Raw genomic sequence first — 25,109 nt, forward strand, 5'->3', positions numbered from 1 at the left:
TAGCCATTACTTCAGAGCCTATTATTTCTTGGAGGATTACCAGGAGCAAAGCCCACATAATTGGACCTGAGCACCAACTACTTTCCTTGCTTATGATTCTAGTAGATTAAGGTGTAGTTAGCATAAATTAGACTTGTGCCAAGCCCACCTCAACCTAGCTTCTAGAAACACCTCACATGACCGCCCCTTGCCTCATTTACCCTAGTTTCTATAAGGTTTCCTCTAGCTTGGGCGGCACCCTAGGTTGCCCTACCTTCTAAAAGATTTCTCTTCATTTACGTCCCCTACCAATCACTCTTGTTCTCCAAGGCACTCTCACCTATAAATAGAGTGTCTTACCTCATTTTAAGGCACATTGAAATTGAAGTAAAGAAACTCTGTTAGAGTGATTCCTTGTATGATTTCCAAATTCTCTTTGAGTCTTATCTTGAGCAAAGATTGATTCAAGTGACGACTCTCTCTCACTCATCATGGAACTCCCTCCCCCTAGTGGTGTGATTCACTTTCCCCATATCCATAAGCTTCCTCTCATCTCTTATCTTAATCTTTCCTTTATTCTTCCTTCCTTTTTGCATATGTCATTCCATTATCTTGTCTTTAGTTCCTTACTCATCATCATCATATTACTTGTTTTTTTTTTGTTCCTTTTCTCTTTTGAAGATACCTTCGTACTTAACCACTTGGTTAAGTTTGTGTTCAGTGGCAATCTTCATTGAGTTTCACCTATTATTGTTAATCTATCTTAATCCAAGTAAAAATCCTAAAAACATGTGCAAAGTTAAAATGAACTCACATCATTGAGAGAGGTATATGAGGACACATGTGGTAATAGGCAATGGACAATTGTTGCCCGAGCTTATCTATTGCACTTGGTGGGTTGAACAATTTTTATAGATAAAAATGCGACTTCAGTTAGCGTTTCATACATAGGTTGTTTTTAGATTTACACATCGTTGGAGTCATGGGCGACAATTTCTTTTACCTACATGTATGAATGTTGACCTTTTTTTGGCAAGTGTACTAAGTCAAAAGTATAATTTGTCCCTAAGGACAGATATCGAACCCACAATGAATAATTATTTGAAATCTTAATTGTTACATTCACTAAGTATAATAACATGTACAATAATTTGATTTGAAAGATATTGACATAAGTTTGCGTAAAAATTAAATGAAAACAAAATAAATGAGTAAAATAATTCAATTAAAAAAAACTGGAAATGAGATTAATCCTTATTACTCGTATATAGTTTCAATCAATAAAAACATATAACATTCCATCTTGATTGACATTAATGCACATATATAAAGCATTCATATCGATTCCTCGTAAATAAAGTATTAAGATTGTCTCCTAAATATTAATTTCTCACATGTTTATAAAAAAAATATTATCATTACGAACAAATGTTATGAACTAATTAACATTTATTTTTAATTTTTTATTATTATTTTAAAATTTATTTAATTTAACATTCGTTTAATCTATACTAATATTTTCTATTTTAAAATATATTTAATTTAGCGTCGGTCCATGTTCATGCTTTTTATTATAACTTTTTTTATTTAGAGTCGGTTTGACCAATGCTAATTTTTTTATCTTAAAATTTATTTAATTTAGTATCGACTTGACCCGTGCTAATTTTTTTATTTTAAAATGTATTTAGTTTAGTGTATGTTTGGTACTCACTAATGTTTTTTTATTTATTTTAAAGTTTATTTAATTTAGTGTTTATATAGGTCACACTAATGTTTTATATTTTAAAATTTATTTCATTTAGATTTGGCTTTTCCCAAACTAATTTTTTTGTTATTTTTTTAATTTAATGTTTATTCATATCGGTCTGGTTTTTAAAAAGAATATTTTTATTAAAAAATTATCGTAAAACGCCACATATTTAAAAAAATAATATATAAATGAAAAAATAGAAACAAAATTATAGTGGATGATGAGGATGAGTGTTGATGAAGGATATGAATGTGAATGAAGTAGATGAGTCTAAATGAGAAAAGTAGGGAAGGAGTGTAGATGAAGGAGATATATGTGGATAAAAAAGATAAGTGTGAGTGAAGAAGATGGTTATAGATGAAGGAGGTGGATGTTGATAAAGAAGATGAGTGTGAGGAGATTTGAGTGTGAATGAAGAAGATGGGTGTGAGGAGATTTATATAAAAAGTGAAAGAGAAAAATTGTGGATAAGAAGAATTATCATATTTAAATATGATTTTTTATATTACAAAAAATCTACGGTTCATATTCGTTGTCACGAGACACACATATTCATAACATATAAATTATTGTTGGTTAAGCTATTGTTGGTTAAGCTGACTCTAGTAGTGTTAAACATTAAATGGACTCTAACACAAATGTTTATTTTAAAATTTATTTAATTTGGTGTTGCCTTGACCCATATTTTTATTTTAAAATTTATTTAATTTATTATCGAATTGATCCACGTTAATATTTTTTATTTTTAAATTTATTTAATTTAGCGTCTACATAACCAACACTAGTGTTTTTATTTTTAAAATTATTCAATTTTGTGTCAAATTGACTCACGCTAATGTTTTTTGTTTTAAAATTTATTTAATTTAGTATTCTCTTAACTCACACTAATGTTTTATATTTTTTTTTAGAAAAAAATATGCTATGGGACATTATAGTCAATTAGGTGACTATGTTAACGTGCAACATTAAACCGACTTTATTAACGTGGATTAAGCCGAAACTAACCTAAACATTTATTTAATTATAAAAATTAAAATAAGTTTTTTGTGTCGTGTTAGAATTAACTTAACAGACACTAATAGGCAATATCAACATTAATATTGGATAGCTAATTTAATGTTTTGTTATAATAAAGAAAATAAAAGTGTTGCTATTCTAGAATCACTAAATTGTTAGGGTTTAGGGTTTACACCTATTATTAACTTTTTACTGTTTTACACGTTTATTTGATTAAATGAAATGTCTAATACCAAAAAAAAAATGCAATGTTCTGTACAATAATGGATGTTTCATAAATTCATACTCTCATCTTTTTTCTTTATCTTTTTTAAATTTTCCTAATGAACTGTGTTTAATCTCCAACCTATTTTGTACAACACTAACTTTCTGTCTGTTTGATTGTAATTAATGAAGAAAAAAATGGAAAGGAATAAAATATGACGGGAATACAAACCTTTGAATATCTTACATTCATCCTTCTATCTTTTAAAATAAAATAAAGCTATTGAATTAAGTTTAGTTTTTTAGAGTTTAATTCGCTGTAAAAGGAAAAGTTTAATTTAATTCTAAAAGAACTTCTATTGTCAAAAGAATATTCAGTATAAAGTTGAATTACAAAAGTTTTTATAGTATTTATTCATTTTCTTACTTACACAAAATTTTCTGTGGTAGACCCATGGAAAATGAAAATATCTTTATATTAGTGGGGAGATGAATTATGAGGCAGCTTTGGACAACTCGGCAGTGAAATCATGAAGACTTTGAATGTTTAAATAATGTTCAACCGTCATCCACATTCAAGGATCCTAACTTCTAATAACGAGTGCGTAGTGACCCACCATACGCATCAGTCAACAAGAACGAGAAAAACTGCCGAATCACTCATAATATCTACTTATCCACTATGCTCTTGACCTGCGAGTTAACTTATTAAGGAGTTTCATCGCTTAATTTCTCTAGACCTTCTATTTTAAGTTATATTTTTTTTGTAAGCCAATTCCAAATATTTTGCTCACAGCTGGCTTCGTACCAAAAGAAAATGATGAGAAGAAAAATGGTTTTGTTTAACCATATCCAAATCGACGTGTAGGCGAGTAATGCTGCCAAAAGCGCAAACATTTGGAAAAATTGAGGTGACAAGAGGTATAATAGTGACTCGATTTTGCTTTGTTGGATGGATAAACGATGGAGCCAGTTGGATGGGTGGTGTGGACTGTTCCATTTTGTTTGTGAGTGAAAAACACCAGCCGTATAATGCAGACTAGAACTTGTTGAGTAGACGAAAGAATCTGGTTCCAAAGTTTGTCGGCTATTTTTGGTTTGGCATGTGAATCTGCATGTGCATAAAACTAGGCATCAAAAGGAAACAGCAGAATCTGACTCGTTTTCATGAATTGGCACTGTCTTTCCTTCTCTTACCCATCTCTGCAAAGCAACCATTTCATCTTTCACTTTTTCAAGCAACAACTACTTGCAATTTTAGAGTACGCGCGTAACACATGAGTAATATCTTGCGCTACGTGCTAACACATTATTATTGCTTGATAAACACGTTCATCGATGACGTCTTTAATATCTTACATTCAGAGGGCAAGCGAACTAATTTTTTACTTCACTTGATTACGACAACGGGCAGGATTGGAGAAACATTTACGCAAGTCTTTCCTGTTTTGTTTGTCCAACCAAACACTCAAGAAGACCCATTCAATAAAATTACATAAGGACTCATAAGAACGCAATATTTCAATTTTCAAATTAATGAATAAAGAATGTTCTAAGTGTGTAATGTTTCTCTAGGCATGTGCCCTCGCCCTATACAATTGTCCCCCATGATTAAAATAATGAATCAGATTTTATATTCATTTGAGGCTAATTAGGCTGTATGTTCCCAAGAGTAACAAGCGAGCAGGGAATAAGAGCAACACAAACAAATGCATATGTTGGGACGTAACAAGCCTGCTGAACCTTTTCAGGGACTCTCTCCCTGTTTGTATCATGCCAGAGAAGGATGACTGGCGTTGACCTACATTGATTGATATCATGGACCTCCCAGCAACAATCCTGGTATCCATTCCACGTGGTAACACAAGAGGCCACCACACCTTGCGCCGTTGCTCCCTCTTAGACTTACGGATTTGTTTAAGTTCCTGCCGAATCACAGTTCTCACGGACTTGAAGTAGGAATTCATGTCATGATCTCTTTGTATGCTTCCTCCAGATCCATAAGCAGATCGGTCACTTAATATCTCAAGTGGGTGAGGTGAGTTCAAGAACACCGTCTGGGCAGCTCGGAGCTGCTTGTCTGTGTTGTTGGATTCTGAAAAAGGGCAACACAAAAGATATAGACCACTGCCTGAAGGCAGGAGATGATGGCTTGGTGAAAATTTCTCATCTGGCTGCAGAATCAGCAGACTACCCATTGGTGTATACAGTACCTTCTGCAGTAAAAATTCACATAGAAGTCAGTTAGAATTTATATAAAAGAAATTTCTTTATCCAGTTTAAATCATTTAGATAACCATAACTTTACCTGTTTATTGAGACAAGGATGACTACGGAAGTTCCCATTGACAGCCTTCAATAGTTCTGCAACGTGATTAGGGTAATTGCAAGAAAATGCTCGAGGAACTATGTCTCTGTGCATTGTAATTGCTTGAACATGACTCCTAGGCAAACCTAATTTTTCTAGCAGACTATCCCCTCCACACATGATGGATGGGGAACCAAATGTTACCACGGGAAGTAGAGAGGAGACAGGCACCTCCTGCCTAATCAACAGCATGAGATTTACTAGCAATGCCAAGCTTCCACCAAGAGAATGCCCAGTGAAACGAAAAGTTGCACAAGAACCTCGAGATTTTAGGTGAGCATGTATTTCTGGCAACATCTGCTGATACATCCCTTTAGCAGCCTCATATATACCTCTGTGCACAAGGACGTCTAACCCCTGGGGGGAAAAAGCACATCATTATGTCAATTTCGGGATAGATAGTTGGAAGCACGCATTAACAAAGATTCAAAAGTATTTGTTTATAACCATTAAAAAATGAAAATCTCCTTTGACAAGCAGAATGACAGTCTGCAATATTGACAATTACCTCAAACTTAATCGGTTCGAAAAGCAGGTTTGCTTGCCAAGAAGCCATTGTCTCTGAACCCTACATTTATTTAAAATAAAATAGTGAGAAAAGATCACTCCATACGTCCAAGACTGACAGGAAATTACATATACTCTAAAATATAATATGGCTATATAACGCAAATAAATATTGGGAACCACTAATAGTGATTTTATCATATTTGAGCTCACAAATTCTCGCAAAGTACTGAAATTTTTCAAACTGAAACCAAGAAGTGCAATTTCAGTGCAAAATTTTTCCTACCTGAATAACAAAAAATCTTGCACCACTCTGGTCATCATCACAGACAAACCATTCGCAGGGTGATGAATGTGCAGAGTTTAAATCATCAGCAACAGCCTGCTTTACTTCCTCCTTTGCCGCAACCACTGCAGTCACTGAATCGGTTGTGGCCATCAAAGATGCCACCTCTGTGTTTATTATTACTTTATTGTCTCGGCTTTCATTGCTTCTATCAAGTGAAGCTTCATTTGAGGATTTGAATGGAAATATGCTCCTAGTCTGAGAATGCAGATAAGTGGCAGCAGAGGCGGCAATGTTATAAGCAGCAGTTGCACTTATGTTGTATCCACTGTAGTTCGGATCCTTTCCTTTTTCTTCTTCTTTTTCTTCCTTCTCGTCAGTTTCAACTTTCTGGGTATCTTTTTCAGCTATTGCTGCCAATTCCTTCTTCTCTATTGATGAAGTTATAAGGCGCAAACCATAATGTTTTAAGAGTTTCCCTGGCTAAATTATCAAAGCCAAAATGAAAATTAGTGCTGTATATTCATTTTGTGGAAAATCAAATTCCTAGAGTTTATCGATTCCAGAACATGCTATTTTAATAAAAAACAATAACATAAGTTATAAAATGCTATTTAGTCTTAGGTAAATGGTAAAATAACACAGCCCCCATCTACATATCTCCTCGCAGAACCATACGCCCAACAGCAATGATCAATCAGATCACACGAATAATGAGTAATCCACAGCTAAATGAAACATGTATCGTAACTAGGCACTTCCATTACAGATTAACACTTCATGAAGTTTAAACTTAAACCTTCCACGGGTTTTTGAAAAGTTAGAGAAATCATATATAACACAAAGAATCTTCAAGCAAGCAAAGTGTGCTAGATCCAGATCAGATAGATCGGAGGTCTAAAAATCTATGAATCACTCAAAACAATAAAAAAATCGCAAACATAAATTAAAAGAAGGATGAAACAGACATAAACATACGATTTACTAAAACTAAAAACAGAAGAACGATCTAAAGTATCGTACCTTGATTTTCGGTATATCGTAAGCCAAGTTCCCCAAGTGTGACATCTGAGCATACAATCTAGCTTCTGCTAACGATACCCTCCGAAGCATTCTGGAAAAGGAGCCTCTATCGAATTCAGCCTCTTCTGTGTCGTAACCGTCATCTTCCCCAACCCCGCAAGCATCACATTCACACACCTCCTCCCCATCGTAATTGCTTTGAGTTTGATCAGTAACCGCAACCTCCTCTTCTTTGCGCTGTTTCCCCTCCCACACGGACTTCACGTGCAAAATCTTCAAAACCCAGTTTCCGCGTTCCGATCCGTCACCCTCGCCGTCATCTCTAACGGCCTTCGCTTCGGCGTTATCCGCCAAAACGGCATCGTCGAGGGCGAGCCCTTTGTGCTTGCTGTTATTCCCCCGAGGCCAGAGAGATTCCAAAGGGTACCGAAAGGAAAACCTCGAAAACAGCGACCTTTGCGGCGGTTTATCCCCTGCGGAACGCCCCACCGTGCTCACCTGAGAAGGATTGGCACGTGCGTCCAGCGACCCACCAATAGAGATCGTGGGAAGCATCCCTGATTTTAAACACACAGCTTCCATTCTTCAGTTTTCGGAAACACAACACAACACACACACACAATGTTCACAACAACGACGATTTCTTCTCTTTATTTCTTTTTATTTTTCTCTTTAACTTCAAGCGTTACGCAGTTTGCCGAATGCTACTGTTGTTTATTGTTCTTCAAATCGCGAGAAAGAGAGACTCAACGAAATAGGAGGGAGCATTTAAAGAGAGCAGAACTGAAAAAGGCGCAATGAATAATAAATAATATAAAAATAAATAAAAAGAAGGTCCCCATTAGACTTAGTGACGTTATCAGAGTTGAACGACGACGTATCTTCATCTTAATAGACAAAATAGAATTCTAAGGAGGCGACGGCGTCGTTACAGCAAGGATGGGTTCCCCCGTGTTTGGTTTGGGAATTGTGATTTGCGAGCATGTGTTTGGCAATTTCGTGGAAAAAGCGCGTGAATCTCTGACAAGCTCCAAACTTTTAGATCAAAGTGCCACGTGGTATGTGTCGATGAGTGCACGCGTAAATCTGGTGACGTGTCGGTAAAACACGAAAACTTTGCTTTTTATGGGTTGTATTGTGTTGTGGAGGATGGCACTGTGCGTCACGGGTAATATCGGTTGCTACTAAACGCCACACGACACCCGTCACACATTAACATTTTCCTTGTTCAAAACGCATGTTTTAAACAATGACCATCTATAACTCAAATTTCTTTTTGGCATCTCTTTTCTTTTATTTATCGTTGAGTTAAAATAATTTTCAATCTTTACAATAACAAAAAACGTCCATAAAACAAATAAAAGTACCTAGGCTATCATAACATTTCCACTATAAAATGTAGTCACGGAGATAAATAAAATTATGTGAAAATTGCGTCAAAAATATTATCATTTTTTATATTAATACAGATTGAGAGTGGTCTTTTTAGTTTAATATTTTTTATACCTTAAGCGACTATTTCCTTTCCTCTAAAAAAAACATTCTCTTTAAATTCAAAATTTAAAAAAAAAACAATTAAGTATCTCTTTATTGATCATACCAAAGAAAATAATGTTAAAATATTTATTAAATAAGTTCCATAAATATCATGTTTTTTTCGAAGGATGGTGATACTTTAACATCACAAAAAGTAACCAGATATAATTCACATATATTATTTTAATTATATATTTTTTAATTAAAAATATTATTATATTATTATAATTGATTATCAAGCGTATATTGTTTAATATTCGAGTGGTAAAAGAAAAATTTTCTTTTTATAAACTCTACATGTATAAACAAAATTACTCTACATGTATAAACAAAATTACTCTAGATAATACTTGAGATTGGTTGTAACAATTGTTGTAGCTATCAATTGTCCGGTTGTTCCCTTACTTCTCATTACTTTTTCATACTTTAAGATTCATTTTCCTTAATTTCCTAACATTCGGTTAGGAGTTAACCTGCAAGTAAGTACTTTGTGTTAAGAGTGTATAGTGGAACTGATCAAAATTGTATCGTACTCCTTTATAAAATATTTATTTATAGTGTTTAGTCACGAGTCATTTGTTGTGACTGACCGAATCTATCAAATATCAGTGTTAATTGATTTTTAGGGAGGTTTTCTGATTTACAGACAGGTATATTTGGATAATATCTTCAATAAATTAGTGTTAACTGATTTTTCGAGGTGTCACCCGAATTGGATGGGATATGACCATGATTTATAGATAATTTCCATAACTGTGAAAATTTTATATAAATAAAAAATTTAGTTATCTAGAATTTATTTTAAATACCATTATCTAAATAATACTTTTTTTTCTCCTTTCTTTTGTCTATAAATTTGACTTCATCCTCCCATTATGTTAATTATTAAAGACCACTTTTAGATTTCTAGCCATGATGAGAGTAAAATTTTCTAATTTTTTTTTTTAGAGTAAATTCCTTTTTATTATTTTTAGTAAGTTTTTATGATCAAATTAATTAATAGTTATACTATTAGAAAAGGATAAGTATTTTACTATTTTTATAAAATTCATAAGTGAAAACTGATCACGTGTATACTATAAATTAATCTTATAGAAGATTATGTCTAGTAATCCTATAGAAGATTATTTATAGTAATGTTATAGATGATACTTGACGTGAGATCTTTCACCATTATGAGTTTTATATGATTAATTATTAATATATATTTAATTTAATATTAAAATAAAACAAATTTAAAAGTGCTAACTTTCCATTCTAATATTTTAGTGACCAAAATCCATTGAAAAGCATAGCATTAGCATTAAATTTTCAATAACTATATTAATTGTGGAAGTAGTTACAGAGGTTGACTCTATAGCGGCAAAACCGGTGGTGGCAAACTTATTTATTCCAATCAAACCTAATAAGTTCCTCAACCGTAAGGACATTCAATAGTTTGGTTATCGTCGTGACATCAAAGAAAATCATAAATACATGAAAAAAATATAGTTTTCCATTTTATGATTCAGCGAATTTAAAATACGTAATATTTTTTTTTATATTTAATTAATATTGTTTGTCGCAGCAAATATTTACAGATAAATTTTGAAGAAAAATATGAGTATATATATATATGTGATGACGGTAATATTTTATTTTAATGTACATTTTTTAAATATACCAAAAAACGTACTTTTTTTTATCCTAATTTTAAATAATATTAGAATTGAATTAACAATATCCCATTTTTATTTTAACTTTTTTTATTTAAATTACAGATTTCATATGCTGTAGTCCTTACATCTAATGTTATAAACTCGTAATTTGGAGATGGATGGAAAGGGTTTGAAAACTCGTAACTCAAAAGATTGTAACTCGATTAAAAAAGTTATTATTCGAGTTTATTAAAAAAGTTAGTACTGTACATAAGATAATTAAAATATATTCATAATTTATTAAATAATTAGTGTTATATTCATAATTTATTAAATAATTAGTGTTATTGATATTGGATAGTTATGGTGGAAGAGGTTGTGACAGAGATAAAATAAAATTATCGTGAATTACAATAAATATAATGTTTTTAAATGGGCCAAGAATAAATCTAACAAAACCAAATTTTAAGGAGGTTTTAAACTTTTAATTCTTAATTAGTTTTAACTACTGATATAGCCACACAGCATATTTAAATTTTATTTGAATAATTAGAGATTTGGGGTTTATTGGGCCAACGGCCCAAATTTATTAGGTTTTTCAAAATTAGGTTTAGGATCTTCATCTTCTTCCTGCGCCGGACGGTCCCTTCTTCATTTTCCGCAGCCGTGCGCAGTGGCAGAGGTAGCGCGAAGGCGGAGGCAGCGCGAGCAGCGTGTGCGGTGGTGTGCAGAGACGGAGGCAGCTAAACGCAGCGCGGGCAGCGGCGGCGAAACGGCGAGAACAAGCGACTTTAAAACGGCGCGACAGAGGTACAAGTTAGGGTTTCTGGATTTCAAATTAGGGTTTTATTGGGTTTAGGGTTTTTTTTTTGTTTTTGGGCCGCGTCATGGATCGCGAGGCCCATGGATCGTCCGATCCAGCCCTTCGATCGCCGGATCGCTCCGATCCGGTGAGACAAGTTTGACGTCCATTTGAGGGGTGTGCAGTTGCCAAGATCTGTGTCCCTCATTCTTTCCTTAGTTTGAACCATGCCATTATTCTGATTTTTTATTCTCTGGCATTCTGTGTGCTGGACAGAACCTACAAACTGATCCTATTCACTAATTCCAGTTACCCTGAAGATAACTGTATAAGCATTGGCTAATAACAATGAGCAGCTCTGCTGCGGGAACCTCATCAAAACCAAGAGCAGCTTCCTCACAACCATCGGAAACTTCATCCAAGCGCAAAAGGGGAGTTTTCCAAAAAGAATGTAAGAATTCTTGTTCTAAATTTTTAACATTTTACTCTACTGTTCTCTCATTCCTAATAATGTTCCTTTTTCTGGTTACGTTAGTGCAGCACATGATGTATGGCTTTGGAGATGATCCTAATGTGAGTGTTAAGTGTTAACCCTTACCCTCCTACGCATGTCCCTGTGTACACATAATTTGCATTGTATTGTCTTCATTATGTAACATTTAACAATATTTTTGTTTTCTTGTAATTTAAAGAATTATGTCTATTAACTTGAACTTTTATTGTTTTTGCTGCTTCAATTAGCCACTTCCTGAAAGTGTGACTCTTATGGAGGACATTGTTGTGGAATATGTCACAGAACTGGTAATATTCCTAACTTTTAAATTGTTCAATTCCGTCTGAGTGAGCTAGTTAGCTTGGTTGTTCTTATGCATAATTTGCGTGTCAGGTTCATAAAGCCCAAGATATTGGATCTCAAAGGGGGAAGCTATCAGTTGAGGATTTCCTCTATTTGATTCGCAAGGTATTCTTTGTTAAAAAAATTGCAAATAATGATTATGAAGATTAAAAGTTAGGTTTAGTTAACAGCTTCTGAAGGATCATGAAGTATTACCAACAAATCTAAATGTCAGTAAGTACCATAGATTGTAGAAGTAGCACCCTACTGACATAGCAGAGTTTAATTTTGTGGTTCCTTAAAGTCTTAAACATGCACTGGCAGAAACGCTTCCTGCATGAACGTTACCTCACCATTTTTCATTAACTTGAGCAAACGTAGCGTGATATTATAAAAAACTAATTAAGACTAACTCGTAATCTTTGTTTAAATAGTGAAGGAATAAATGACTTCAGTCCTTGGGTGGTTGGTACTGACAACTGATTACCCAGCAACCTTATGGACAACCTTTGAAATTGTCGTATACTAACAAAAAAAACCCTGAAAAGTTGCTGCCTCGTAGAGTAGATTTTGAGCTAACATGGCTTTTGGCTGTCATAAGACGACAGAGTTCACACTACCATCATTTCTGTTTTATTGTTTGTCTAATACCCAAATCGATAACCGTATATACTGCAGGATTTGCCGAAACTTAACCGCTGTACAGAACTACTGTCTATGAATGAAGAGCTGAAACAAGCAAGAAAGGTTTTTGAATCAGACGAAGAGAAACTGAGGAAGGTTTTTGAGGTTGACGAGACAGTGGAAGGATGAATAATGTAGATTACTGAAATGCACTAATGTTGGTTGTAATATGTTTAGCTTTTCTGAAGATGCTCCTAACCCTTGATCGAATTATATTTTATTTTTATCTTCTTGCTTGAATTTAACGTGCACATGCCAATAAATAATTTTCTGTCTTTTTTACGCCCATATTTTTTTGTAGTTTTAGGAAAAAAATATTTTCTTAAAGCAATCAAGATGTAAGAAAAGAATAATTATTTCTTCGAAAATAATTTTATTCAACTCGATCATGATAGTTAGATAAGATTTTGATCGTTCAGACTTTTAAAAATGATTTTCACACGGAAAATGTGGTTTTTTTTATACCTTATAGACAATGATTTTTGAAATATTATTATGCTTGTTGAAGTTAAGAAAAACTTAGTTTTCTGAGAACTATGAATATTTTTACGAGAGAGAAGTAAAAGTTTCATTACTATCGTAATTAAGCGAAAAATGGCTTTAGGTTTTATAAAATAGTACTTTTGAAATCTTAAAAACTCTTGGCACATTCTCCCTGCACCCAACACATTCTAACTGGCACCCAATCACTTAATAGGAAAAGATGAATATACCCTTAATGAAATTCTGAAAACTATAATTGTGATATGCACCCAATCACCTACACCAATCCTATTCTTCTGTTCTTCCATTCCATTGTGCCTGCCGCAGCCACCGTAAGCCACTGTGTTGTGCAGCCACCGTAAGCAAGCTTGTTGTCCAACCACCGTGAGCGACATTCTTCTCCATTCTTCTGCACCCACCGTGACCTCCATTGTCGCAGGCAGAGCACCAAATTCGAAGGTACGTCATGCTTCCAGATATTTTTATCCATAAGTGAGTGAGAGTTGTGGATATTTTTATCCGCAAGTGACTTTTGAGAGGTGCGGATATTTTTATCCGTAAGGGAATTTGGGGTCTGGATATTTTTATCCGTAAGTTTGTTTTGACTTACGGATATTTTTATCCGGAATATAGTTGGATCCGGATATTTTTATCCGTAGGCACAACTGTGGCTGGCTTCTGGATATTTTTATCCGTAGGCACAACTGTGACTTCCGGATATTTTTATCCGTAAGCAACGATCAGTTTCGGATATTTTTATCCATAAGCAACGAGCAATTCTGGATATTTTTATCCGTAAATGAAGAAAACAAGGGCATTTTAGGAATTTTAAAAGTGTGTCGGGTGCCGGTCACAATTGATCGGGTGCAGGAAGCAATTTCCAAAACTCTTTTGTTTAAGGGCCGAAAACAGACGGGTTTTAAACTTTAAAACACAAGTGATTTATGTTTAAGATTTCGAAAGTTAACTTATAATTATAAAAAGAAATACTTCCATATTAAAAGATACTTAAAAAAAAATCTTTAAAAATTCTCAAATTAGTTTTTAAAATAATCATTTATTCTTATTGTTATTTTATTTTCAAAAGTTTATAGAAAAGTTATTTTTTCAGAAAGGATTTTTCCTATATAAGTAATTTTTCTTTTATAAAATTTAACCAAGACAATAATTTTTTTTTTTTCAGTATGAAGTAAATGTTTAGTTGAAATTATATTTTTTGTTTTAAAAGCTAGTTATATTTTATATAGCCAAAAGTTGCTAAAAATAATTAAGATTTTGATTGATGTTTTTAAATGCTTTAATAAATATATTAAATGGGCTCTAAATTTCCAAAATAACAGTGATATACTTGTAGTTATGTAATATAAACAAAAGGATTTGTCTACAATCGATGCTGCCTACCTTACATAAACGAACAAAATTCGAGATATCTTGCGTTTTTAAAGAGTTTTTTTTTTTTTTTCATTTAGGTGTTCAATGGGAATGTTTAATGGTAACACTTGATTTTGTTAATATTTTTATATATTTATTGTATTTTTTAACCACTTTTACTTTTTTAATTTTTAGCACACTTGCATTTTCCGTAATAAATAAAAGTTGGAACAAATCTTGTATAAAAAACAGTATTTTCAGCTAAATTTTTTATATACATCATATCCTGAACTTTGGAGTTTTGATGAAAACAATTGGATCATGAAGATTGGAAGTGTTTAATTAAAAGAAAAAAAGAATCTATCTAAGTTGCTGAATACAGAAACCATTAAATGCAGGAAGACAATCTAGAATAATATCTTGTTGTAACAGATTTTTGGAGGACCCAATTTTTGTTGTAGCTTAGGTCCATTTATAGTGATTCAGATCTTTATAAATTGGGAATAACTGAAGAGAAAACTGGTAGATAGATAACTTCACATTTACGTTTTAGTTTGTACAGTTTAGTTAGTTATCTGTTTTTTCAATTCTTCATTTTTCTATCTTCCTTATCTCGCGTTTTCTCATATGCTCTTTATGTTTTATATTCTAATAGTTTTTTTTCTTCTCTAAATTTACATTTGAAAGATGATTGAATCCTTCAAATGGATACCATTTCAAATGAATACGAAAATTTGTTAAGCAATGTTCTTTTCAAAGTTGTTTTCTTCTTTTAAACCATTTTAGAAAATATACAAATCAATTGGTAGTGCATTTTTTTTTCATTAAACAATGAATTCAGATATGAGTTTTTTACATTCAAGGTTAAAGATATTAAAGATAATTTGACCATAATTTTCGTTTACTATTTTGCATTTCTCGAATAATATTTTCTTCTCTTTATTGTAATTCCTTCGAATTCTGCATTTACATTTAAGCTTATGCGTTTAATTAATTTCAATTTTAGTTCATTTCCATTACAATTTTAATTTTAGTTATGTTATGTTTTCGATTACAAGCTTTACTTTTTTTTCACTGGACAATCTATTCTTATTGTTTACAGTTTTCTTTCTTTGAAGAATTTTACCATTTTATTTTAATTTCTATTGTTTACAGTTTCTTTCATTTACAATTTTTCTAATACATATTATGTTTTTTGTTTCATCACTACTGTAATTTTAGTTTCTGTCCATTTAATTCCATTTTTTATTTATATTTCTAGTTTTTATTTAGCTTTTTTGTACAGTTTTGATTTGATTTTAGTTTCCATATTTCAATTGTTGGTAGAGGGTTTAATAGACAATTGTCATTAGATAGTCTACTTTGTTATTTTTTTATTTTAAACTTCATCCAAATCCCAATCTTAATTAATGAAGGAAGAATATCAAACCATGAATTCAATTAACATATGTTCTTAGGATTTGACTTATGTTAATCTCTATATTACATTAAAAAGAGAAACTTAGTGTTTGTTTCATAAACTTGTTGGCACGAAAAAGTTTTATTAGTTAACCATAACGAAAAATAATTACATAAAAGTCAAAGTGGTTCATAGATTTAGGAAAATAAGTTTTAATTTTCAACCCCACCAAATGTTTACAAGCGGTTTATATTAAATAAAGTACATTTTTTTAAAAGATAAATGATAATTATTTGAAATATTCAATTGGAGTACTCAAGCAAAAATAACCTAAAAATATATAAGTTTTTATTAAACTAATACAACAAGTCTGTGCTTGACATAGGTGAAAAAAAAGGAAACTATCAATTAAAAAAAATGTTCATCATCTTAAAATAAAAGGAGGCCAAAATGTCAATTGGATATGGTATTTTATCATGATAGAAATCTTGAAACAATTTTGATAGGTGTTGAACAAAATAATTTTTGTTATGTAAATTTCGAATATTTAAAACCTATAGAAAGACTATATACAATGAAAGGAAACTTTCTGATTTTTCATTTAAAACTTAACTATACAAAACAATATATATATATATATATATATATATATAAATTTAAAGAATTCATTGATAAATGAAGTTGAGACTTAATCTATTTTTAGTATTTTTTATCATCTTTTATATTTTATTTTCTATTCAAACAGACACAAATCCTTATATACTTTATTGTTATTTCTTACAAACAACTTTTGAACATTGTTTGATTAGATTCACAATTGAATTCGTTGAGAGACGACTTTAGGTCAATTGACTCTATTTATACTATCATTGGTGTTATACCATCTAGCACTATGTTACACAGTAAAAATTGGAACTATTTTGATTTGGTTGAGGAACAATAATGATCAATCATGTGAACACTTTTTTAGACATAAAGAAATATTACATAGTGTTGTATTGTTTGATAGACATAACACTTGTTTCTTACATGATTTGTTGTTAAAATTATTCGTCTTACAAATGATGCATGAATCATATTATATGTTTTAAAATTTTCAATGCTTAAAATCATAATTATAGAATGTTTGGATTTTTTCTTAATAGATATTTCACTTGTCTTGATCACGTGATTATTGGAATTTTGACCATAATCTATTTATCATGTTATGGCTTTCAGCTTTCAATTAATGAATAAATAAATTCTTTCAACTTTTACATTTATCATGTAAAAATTGTTTAAAAAAATAATAACAAATTCATGAAATAATAAAATTAAATAGTAAAATGTGTGTTGAGAAAGTCTCAATCGTTACAATGCAAATATTTTCTTATGTGCGTCTCTTATTTGAATTCGGTCTCCGATCTCTCTCGAATCTTATTCTTCGATCTCTCCCATGTCTTAGTCTTCGGCCTCGGTCAGAATGGAGGATACCTGCAAAAGGTACCCGACGCTTAAGTCAGTGCTCTATTATCATTGGTTGGAGTAATAAATGCTATGAAAATGTGTACATTTGTCTTGTCTTTGAATGTATATTTATAGTGTCAATGTGTTCCTTTACTATTGGGCATGGTTTACCGAATTAAAATTAGTATTAGACATGTATTTTATATAATGATTATGTTAAACATATCATTCAATAGTACTTTTCGATTTTCTGAGATGTATCGACTATAGAGGATTCGACCATACCATTAGAGTACCAAATGATGTATACCGACATGCAAATATCAATTAATAATCTAAAATAGAAAATACAATATAAAGAATAGAAATTAATGTAACTAAATTATGAAATATTTAACTTGATTATATGTACGTAAATAAAATATATTTTTAAAATTAAAATATAAAAAATATAATAATCTTAATATATTAACTTAACTTATCTTAATCTTAAAACGGTATCATTTTAAAAGTATCTCTAATAAAGCTAAAATTAAATATGTACATTTTGTAATTATTAAACAAAGGTTGAGAATTAATAATTTTGCTTCTACAGTAATATATCTGTTTTTTATTTATTTATTAATTAATATATAACTAATAATGATTTAAAGATTTATTAGTACATTTACTATTTTAACCTTCTCGAAGATACAACTTTACTTTTATATGTAATATTTTTTATTGACTTTCATTCCTGACTTACTTTTTTATACATCTTCAAGTTTTTTAAAATGAAATTTATTCTTTTATATTATGATATTCCGTTTGAGTCTTTTTAAATATGAGAAAGTAGTAATGTGATGTTTACATTATTTTTATCTGTATGATGTGAAGTGAGAAAGTGATATTTTGATACAAATATAGGAAGTTACTTTGTATTTATGTAAAATGGCAATGGCGATGTTCAGAAGTTTAAGTTCCATTTTTTGCATCTGAGTTGAGGACAGACAAAAAATGGCATTGTTGCGGGAGAGAGTAGAGTCTGGTAGTGATGGGTCAGAGAGATGAGTACTAAAAAATCATTACTTTGGTGGCCCTAGTGATTAGGGAAGGTTGTGCACAACCACGACCATAACTCAGACACACAGTTCCAATCATGCCAACCATTTGTTTGATTTTTCTAGTGCAGTTGTCAATATACTCTATTTTTTTTATTAACAAAAAATAATAATATTAAAGTAAAACATTTAAGGAATGTTAAAACTCATATACTTTATAAAAATATACATAAAAAAGAGTAAGAAAAAAATATTTCTTATTTTCTTGTATATAATATATATATATATATATATATATTTATCTCCAAATTACAATTCAATTAGGTAGAATTCATTAATCATGAGATTTTATAATTTATTAAATTAATTATATATAATTGTGTATAATATCACACAATATCATATAATAGTTGTATATAATAATGAAGTATAATTTGATAATTATTTTTTTTTTAATAAATCTAATTAACATAACATGTTTTTTTTATCAATAATATATATATAAAAAAAATATTTAAGAGATACTGAAACTCTATTACAAATTTTAACATTCAACAAACATAGTATAAAATATATTTCCCGTGAAAATAAAATTATGGAAGGGTGAAATAATTGGGTAAAATGTCTTTGGGGGTGAGCTCTCCAATTCCATGTGAAAAACATGAACTATAGATATGATGAAAATGAAGATGAAGGAGCGGTTGATGGTGACATATTTGGTTTTCCAGTTGAGGCATAGTTTCTGATGGTAAAACAAGGTTATATTACAAGTTATACCATTTATCACACACTCAATACTCTTTAATATATCAATCCTTTTGATCATGATTCACTGTACAAATATTTAAAAGAGACATGTGCCACATGCGTGTTCATTAATTAAATAGGAAGATGCATTTTATTAAAATTTGAAAGCTGCAGTACAGAAAGCTCTTAAAAAAAGAGATTGGAGTGTAGTTTTTAAATTTACCAGAATAGATTTTATTTAATTTGCACAATAATTACAAGAAAATAAATACATAGGAATATTCTCTCCCAAGAGTTGGCGTATTTCTTTATATATTAAATTAGGTTAATACACTTCAAAGAAATAATCATCATTTTTAGTTCACTAAAAAATAATTAAGTAAAAATTAATTTTAAAAACAAAAAATAATTAATCATTATATACAAAATCTAACAACTACCTCCTTCATCTTACAAAAGTCTAATAGAGAACACATTACACTACAAGACAATCATGAAATAAAAACTAATTTTTAGACACCAAAATAATTAGTTAAATTAGATACCATTTTAAAAATTAAAAAGATTTGGTTTCTAAATTAGTTTCTATTTTTGCTAAATAGTTTATAAATTGATATCTAATTAACAAACAAATGTTTTTGCTACCAAATTTAGAAACTAAATAATTGGTAGCTAAAACATTGATTGCTAATTAAATACTAATTTAAAAACTATTTAACAATCATATAAACTAATTTAGAATTTTTTTTTTAGTTTTTAAAATAGTTTTTAATTTAGTTATTATTGCCACTAATTATTTTAGTCTCTACAAATTGGTTTTTATTTATGATTAGGAAAATTGAAAAAATAAATTTTGAATATGATGTTATTAAGTGAATTTATCTTTCATAAATTAGAAGATAAAGTTTAAACTGAATTTAAATTGATTTGTTGATAGTTGTAATCTCCAACAATAATAATGATTTTTTTTTAACAAAAATAAATGAGTGACCTATAAGTATAATAACTGTAAGTTAATAGAAGAAGATTAGTGTTTTGGAGGAATGAGGATGTTGGAAAGGAAGTTTAATCGAGGATGTTCCTAGCAAACAGTATAGCAACAACGTGGGGGATGGAAGCCCCGTCACGAGGTTGTCGACGGTGGTTGAGCCACGACTGTAGCATTCAGAAACAGCCAACGTGGCACAATCTGCCACCACAGATATGTCTCCATCACTAGCCCCACCTCTCTGCACCGCTTTTCCAGTTCTATAAATTCATTTACACTCCAATGCCCTTTTTACACTTCAGCTTTCCAAAAACTAGAAACACGAGTGGCTCGTTTTGTAACTTCTAAAGGACAAAACACACTACACACATCATGCACTTCTCCTTCTCCACCGCATTTTCCACTCTCTAGTACTCTACTCACACACACACTCACCACTATCCCTCTATTTTTTCTTCAACCTCACCACACATGGGAAGAGCTCCTTGTTGTCAGAAAGTGGGGCTGAAGAAGGGGAGGTGGACAGCAGAGGAAGATCAGATCCTGGCAAAATACATTCAGGCCAATGGAGAAGGTTCTTGGAGGTCATTGCCTAAAAATGCAGGTACACTACAAAAAATTTGTTTCATTCTTCAACAACTACTAATCAACTTGTCTTATTAATCAATTGCTTTCTTTCTTTCTGACTTGCATTACCAATTTTTTGAAGGATTATTGAGGTGTGGGAAGAGTTGCAGACTGCGATGGATTAACTATTTGAGAGCTGACCTTAAAAGAGGGAACATTTCGGCTGAAGAGGAAAACACCATCGTCAAGTTGCACGCTTCTCTGGGTAACAGGTTAGTTGGTGCTACCATGTTATTATACATAGTAAAATTAATTAAGCCTCAACTTTTTTTTAAGAAGCATTTATTGCGGTATTTCTGAGAATTTTTAAATCATTAATGATTCATTTTTATTGGTTAAAATACCCTTACTTAACAGACACGACATTCCAGTTTCATTTAACTGCATACCAGTATTAGTGATGGCACCAGTACCAACACTAAAAGACTAAAATACCCTCCTTTATTTTACCACAACCACCTTTGCCTGTCCCTGCCACACTTCTGGTCTTCACTGCACTCTAAAAGCATATGTTATTTAAACGTGTTTTTTAAATGTATTTTATATGTTTCAGAAATTCTATTTTAGAGATTTTATTTCTGGAAAATTTATTTCAAAAAATAATAATCTGAAAAACTTATTCTTGCATGTATTAAAAAAAATATTATTATTAATTTTATATTTTTTATAATATATAAAATTAATCTTATTTTGTTGAATGGAAAAAAAAGTCTCTGCATTTAAAGGTGAGTGATTGATATAATAGTAATATGATATAATAAGAAAAAAAATTAAAATATTAAGTATATATATTATTAGAATATCTGCAAATTATACTTTTGTTTAGTGTATATACACCGTAATCGTATAGTACATGATGTAGAAGGAAAGAAAGTGAAATTAGTTGCTTCTATGTCCTACACTCATTTATTTATAAGTTAGGTTAGGTGTGTACAAAAACAATCGTGGGTTAGTGTTGAGGAGAGAAAACGATGGTATAGTACAAAGGCCTATGTTTTGTTAGCTGTTTATAACATAAATTAAATGAACATATAAAGAACTATAAGCACAAAAATAGTATTTTCTTCAATAAAAATAATTTACATAGTCTTCAATTTCGTATATTATTATTACTAGTAGGGAAAAAAACTTTTAACCCCTCTAAACTTTTTTTATAAATGAATATTCTAAACTTTAATATTTGTCTTAATTGATGTTTAAATTTTATCTTATCAACAATTAAACAGCTTAAACTTTAATTGTATCATATTGATCTTAAATTTATTTTTTTAAATAATCACCTAAAAATTTATTTTTATTATAATTATTTTCTAAAACTTATTATTTTTTTATAAATATTTTTTCCTAACAAATTTGAGTTGAATAAAAAGAATAAAATAAAATGCTAAGTATCTATTTAAAAACAAAAAAAATTTAAAGAATAATTGGAACAAAATTAAAATTTGTTGTGTTTATTTATAGATAGAAAAAAAATTGATATCAATTAAGACAAAATTAAAGTTTGAAATATCTATTTGTAAAAGGATAAGGTTTGGGGGTGTTAAATGTTGTTTTGAAAAGACATATTACAACACGTTAAGCCATTTTGAGTCATGTATTGGCCTTTTGACTTTTGAACCTCTCAGAAAATAGTATATATTATTTTTGTTCTTTAACTTATTTTAGTTGTATGATTGATTGAGAAGTACTTTTAATTTTTAATTAATTAAAATGTTTGTTTAATTTTATTGAAATATTTGACAAATAATTTTATTTAGTAATCTGTATTTTTTAAAATATTACTTTAAGTAGTATTATCAAAAAACTTTAATTAGTTTATCGCATTTTATTTCCTTCTTACCCGTAAAATGTTTTTCTTCTTTTTACTTTTTTTTACATAACGTAGGTTTCGTTATTTTTTATTTATTTAATTTTTTCTCTCTTTATAGGATTTTTTTCTATTATTTTTAGAACTTGCTGTGAAATAATCTACGTAACATTCTTTTAATAACAAAATATTACACTCAGATAATAACAAAATAATAATAATTATTAGTATTATAAATAAAATTTTGAAATATAATAATTATATAAAATAATAAAATTGTGAAATTATCAGAAAATAAGACAAATTTGTTACTGACAGCGTATAAAAATCTCTGCTGAAATGTTTAATACGACAGCTATGACCTTTTTGGACATTCCCTTTTACCCCTTCCCACTATAGAAACAACTTGTACACCCACTCTTAAAACATTTTTATAAAATAAATAAAATGGAGATATGGGGAATAGATAACATAATGTAATGTTGAAGTGTTTAACTAGATATTTTTTCTAATTATATACTTAAAATAAGTATTTTTTTTCTTTATTAGTATTATTGCGTGAATGATGATATTTTAACAACCATGCATAGTATAATAATATAATTTTATAAAAAAATATTTTATTTATTTATTAAAATCATAATGTAACATTTTCCAATCATTATTTTCATATTGAAGGCCGTCCTTTAGAAAATATCTTGAGTAATTTAAAATTGTTTGTCTGTTTCATGTTATACGACAGTGAGCATTAAAAGCTAGTCCTTCTGTTCGAAGTGACAATCTCTTTTATGGTTGAGGGAAGGATCCAGAATGAAACATTTGTGGTTTCTCAATCTAACCTTCTTTACCAATAAGTATAAAATGAAGTAAAATATGTAATTTTAACGTAACATATAATATATTAGTAATTATGGAAAGAGATTGATTATCCATTATGCACCCACGTAAATAATAAAATTAGGGTTTTGGTGATTATAGGTGGTCTTTGATAGCAAGTCATTTGCCAGGAAGAACAGACAACGAGATTAAGAACTACTGGAATTCTCATCTGAGCAGAAAAATTTACAGTTTCCCAAGGATGGAGAAGCAACAAGGTGCAGGTGCCCTGGATCCACCTAAAGTGGTGTGTATTCCTCCCAAGCGAAAAGGTGGCAGAACAAGCCGTTGGGCAATGCAGAAGAACAAAAACTACACCCAAAATTCAGACAAACCCAAACACAGTTTCAGTGAACAGAATAGCAGTGACAGCAGAGTTCCGAAGGCAGCGGAGAGCGAGGGTTTGTTGAACGGCGTTAGGGAGTGGAAGGCGGCGGAGGTAGATGAAAAGTGTGAGAAGGAGAAAAGTGGCGGTGGGGAGGTGGTGGAAGTGTGTGAATTTGAGGGCATTGATGAGGGGAGTGGGGCGTTGGGCATTAGTGAGATGTTGGAAAGTTACTTGGCGGAAACATGTGGGGTTTGGGACATAAGTGAGGAGAGAGAGAGCAATGACGCAGAAGTGGTGGGTGTTGCTGATGCGTGTCCCAGCAAAACGAGGTCGTTCGATAGTAGCGTGAATAAACTGTGGGATTGGGAGAGCGTGATAGAGTTCGATAACATTTCTGAGTCCCAACTCATTTCTGAGCATTCCGATGAGAAAGATAAATTCCTCACTTGGCTGTGGGAGGACGATGATTGGGAAAGCGATGGCAACAAATTGGGAGAGACAGATTCGCAGATACAAAACGAGGTTGTTGATTGGCTTCTCTCTTGATTCCTCCAACCTTATTCAAATAGAATACACCTAGTGTTGGTGTTGCGTCACCCTCTTTTTCCCTTTTCCCAATTTCTATGCCCTAGCCTTCCAACAATTTCCACTGCTAGCTTCTTCATTCTGTAACGGCTACACATTTATTTTATTTTACATAATTAATTTATAGTACATAAATAAATTACATTTTTCTGTAGAGTTTTTCATCTTCTTTACAAAATAACTCTTATTTTACAATTTTAAAGTCTGGTATATTCCTTTTTAATAACTAATATGCGATCCAGATACCGTACTAATATACACCTCAACAATTTCATGTCCTTTAAATAATAAATAGGTTCATACTTTTGGACCATCTTTAAATTATAAATAAATACGAGTGTAAAGCGACATATGTAGCATATACCATATACAACAATAGCTCTGCAAATAACTGTTGTCAATGAATTCCACATTGTTACAGTGTTTTCAATAATTTTGTATATCCGTTAAATACTGTAAGAAGTAATATATTAAAATTAGTTCACAGGACAAATATTATTTTGATGCAATGTTACTCATATTTTTTCGTGAAAGAAATGTATGTGCTGATAAGTTGATTAATTTATGATTTTTTCATGAAGAATCTTTTTATTGGTATAATAGACTTTCATCTTGTTTGTTTTTAGACTTCTTTATGAATAGGTATAGTCTATTTATGTATCGTTTTCGTTAACATATGAGTTTTGGTCTAATCTTTTATATTTTTGTATTTTTTTTTTCTTTTGTTTAATAATATTTTTTTATGTAATTACAAATGATTGTTATTATTTGAAGTGTCAGTCTA

General features: G+C 30.7%; 3 protein-coding genes across 4 annotated transcripts; 2 read left to right on the forward strand and 1 right to left on the reverse strand.

The window, feature by feature from the left end:
• Positions 1-4,458: 4,458 nt before the first annotated feature.
• On the reverse strand, positions 4,459-7,995 carry LOC137830214 (phospholipase A1 PLIP2, chloroplastic-like). Its single transcript, XM_068637405.1, has 5 exons — positions 7,135-7,995; positions 6,112-6,594; positions 5,827-5,886; positions 5,259-5,675; positions 4,459-5,166 (listed from the first exon to the last, which is right to left on the reverse strand). Exons 1-5 carry the CDS (start codon positions 7,714-7,716, stop codon positions 4,588-4,590), a joined length of 2,121 nt encoding a protein of 706 aa, XP_068493506.1. The 5' UTR covers positions 7,717-7,995; the 3' UTR covers positions 4,459-4,587.
• A 2,739-nt stretch (positions 7,996-10,734) lies between these two features.
• Positions 10,735-12,868, forward strand: LOC137830215 (transcription initiation factor TFIID subunit 13). 2 transcript variants are annotated; one of them, XM_068637407.1, is made up of 6 exons: positions 10,735-11,117; positions 11,386-11,560; positions 11,645-11,682; positions 11,851-11,910; positions 11,996-12,070; positions 12,623-12,868. In XM_068637407.1, the coding sequence occupies exons 2-6, from the start codon at positions 11,458-11,460 to the stop codon at positions 12,755-12,757; spliced, it is 411 nt and encodes a 136-aa protein (XP_068493508.1). In that variant the 5' UTR covers positions 10,735-11,117; positions 11,386-11,457; the 3' UTR covers positions 12,758-12,868. The 2 variants fall into 2 exon arrangements, with proteins under 2 accessions (XP_068493508.1, XP_068493507.1); XM_068637406.1 differs by having other exon boundaries at positions 10,845-11,117; positions 11,419-11,560.
• Positions 12,869-20,395: 7,527 nt separating this feature from the next.
• Positions 20,396-24,481, forward strand: LOC137830216 (transcription factor MYB12-like). The gene is made up of 3 exons (XM_068637408.1): positions 20,396-20,706; positions 20,812-20,941; positions 23,515-24,481. Exons 1-3 carry the CDS (start codon positions 20,574-20,576, stop codon positions 24,284-24,286), a joined length of 1,035 nt encoding a protein of 344 aa, XP_068493509.1. The 5' UTR covers positions 20,396-20,573; the 3' UTR covers positions 24,287-24,481.
• The last annotated feature ends 628 nt before the right edge of the window (positions 24,482-25,109 follow it).

This window comes from Phaseolus vulgaris, chromosome 7 (assembly GCF_000499845.2).
Source record: "Phaseolus vulgaris cultivar G19833 chromosome 7, P. vulgaris v2.0, whole genome shotgun sequence".
Classification (NCBI taxonomy): domain Eukaryota; kingdom Viridiplantae; phylum Streptophyta; class Magnoliopsida; order Fabales; family Fabaceae; genus Phaseolus; species Phaseolus vulgaris.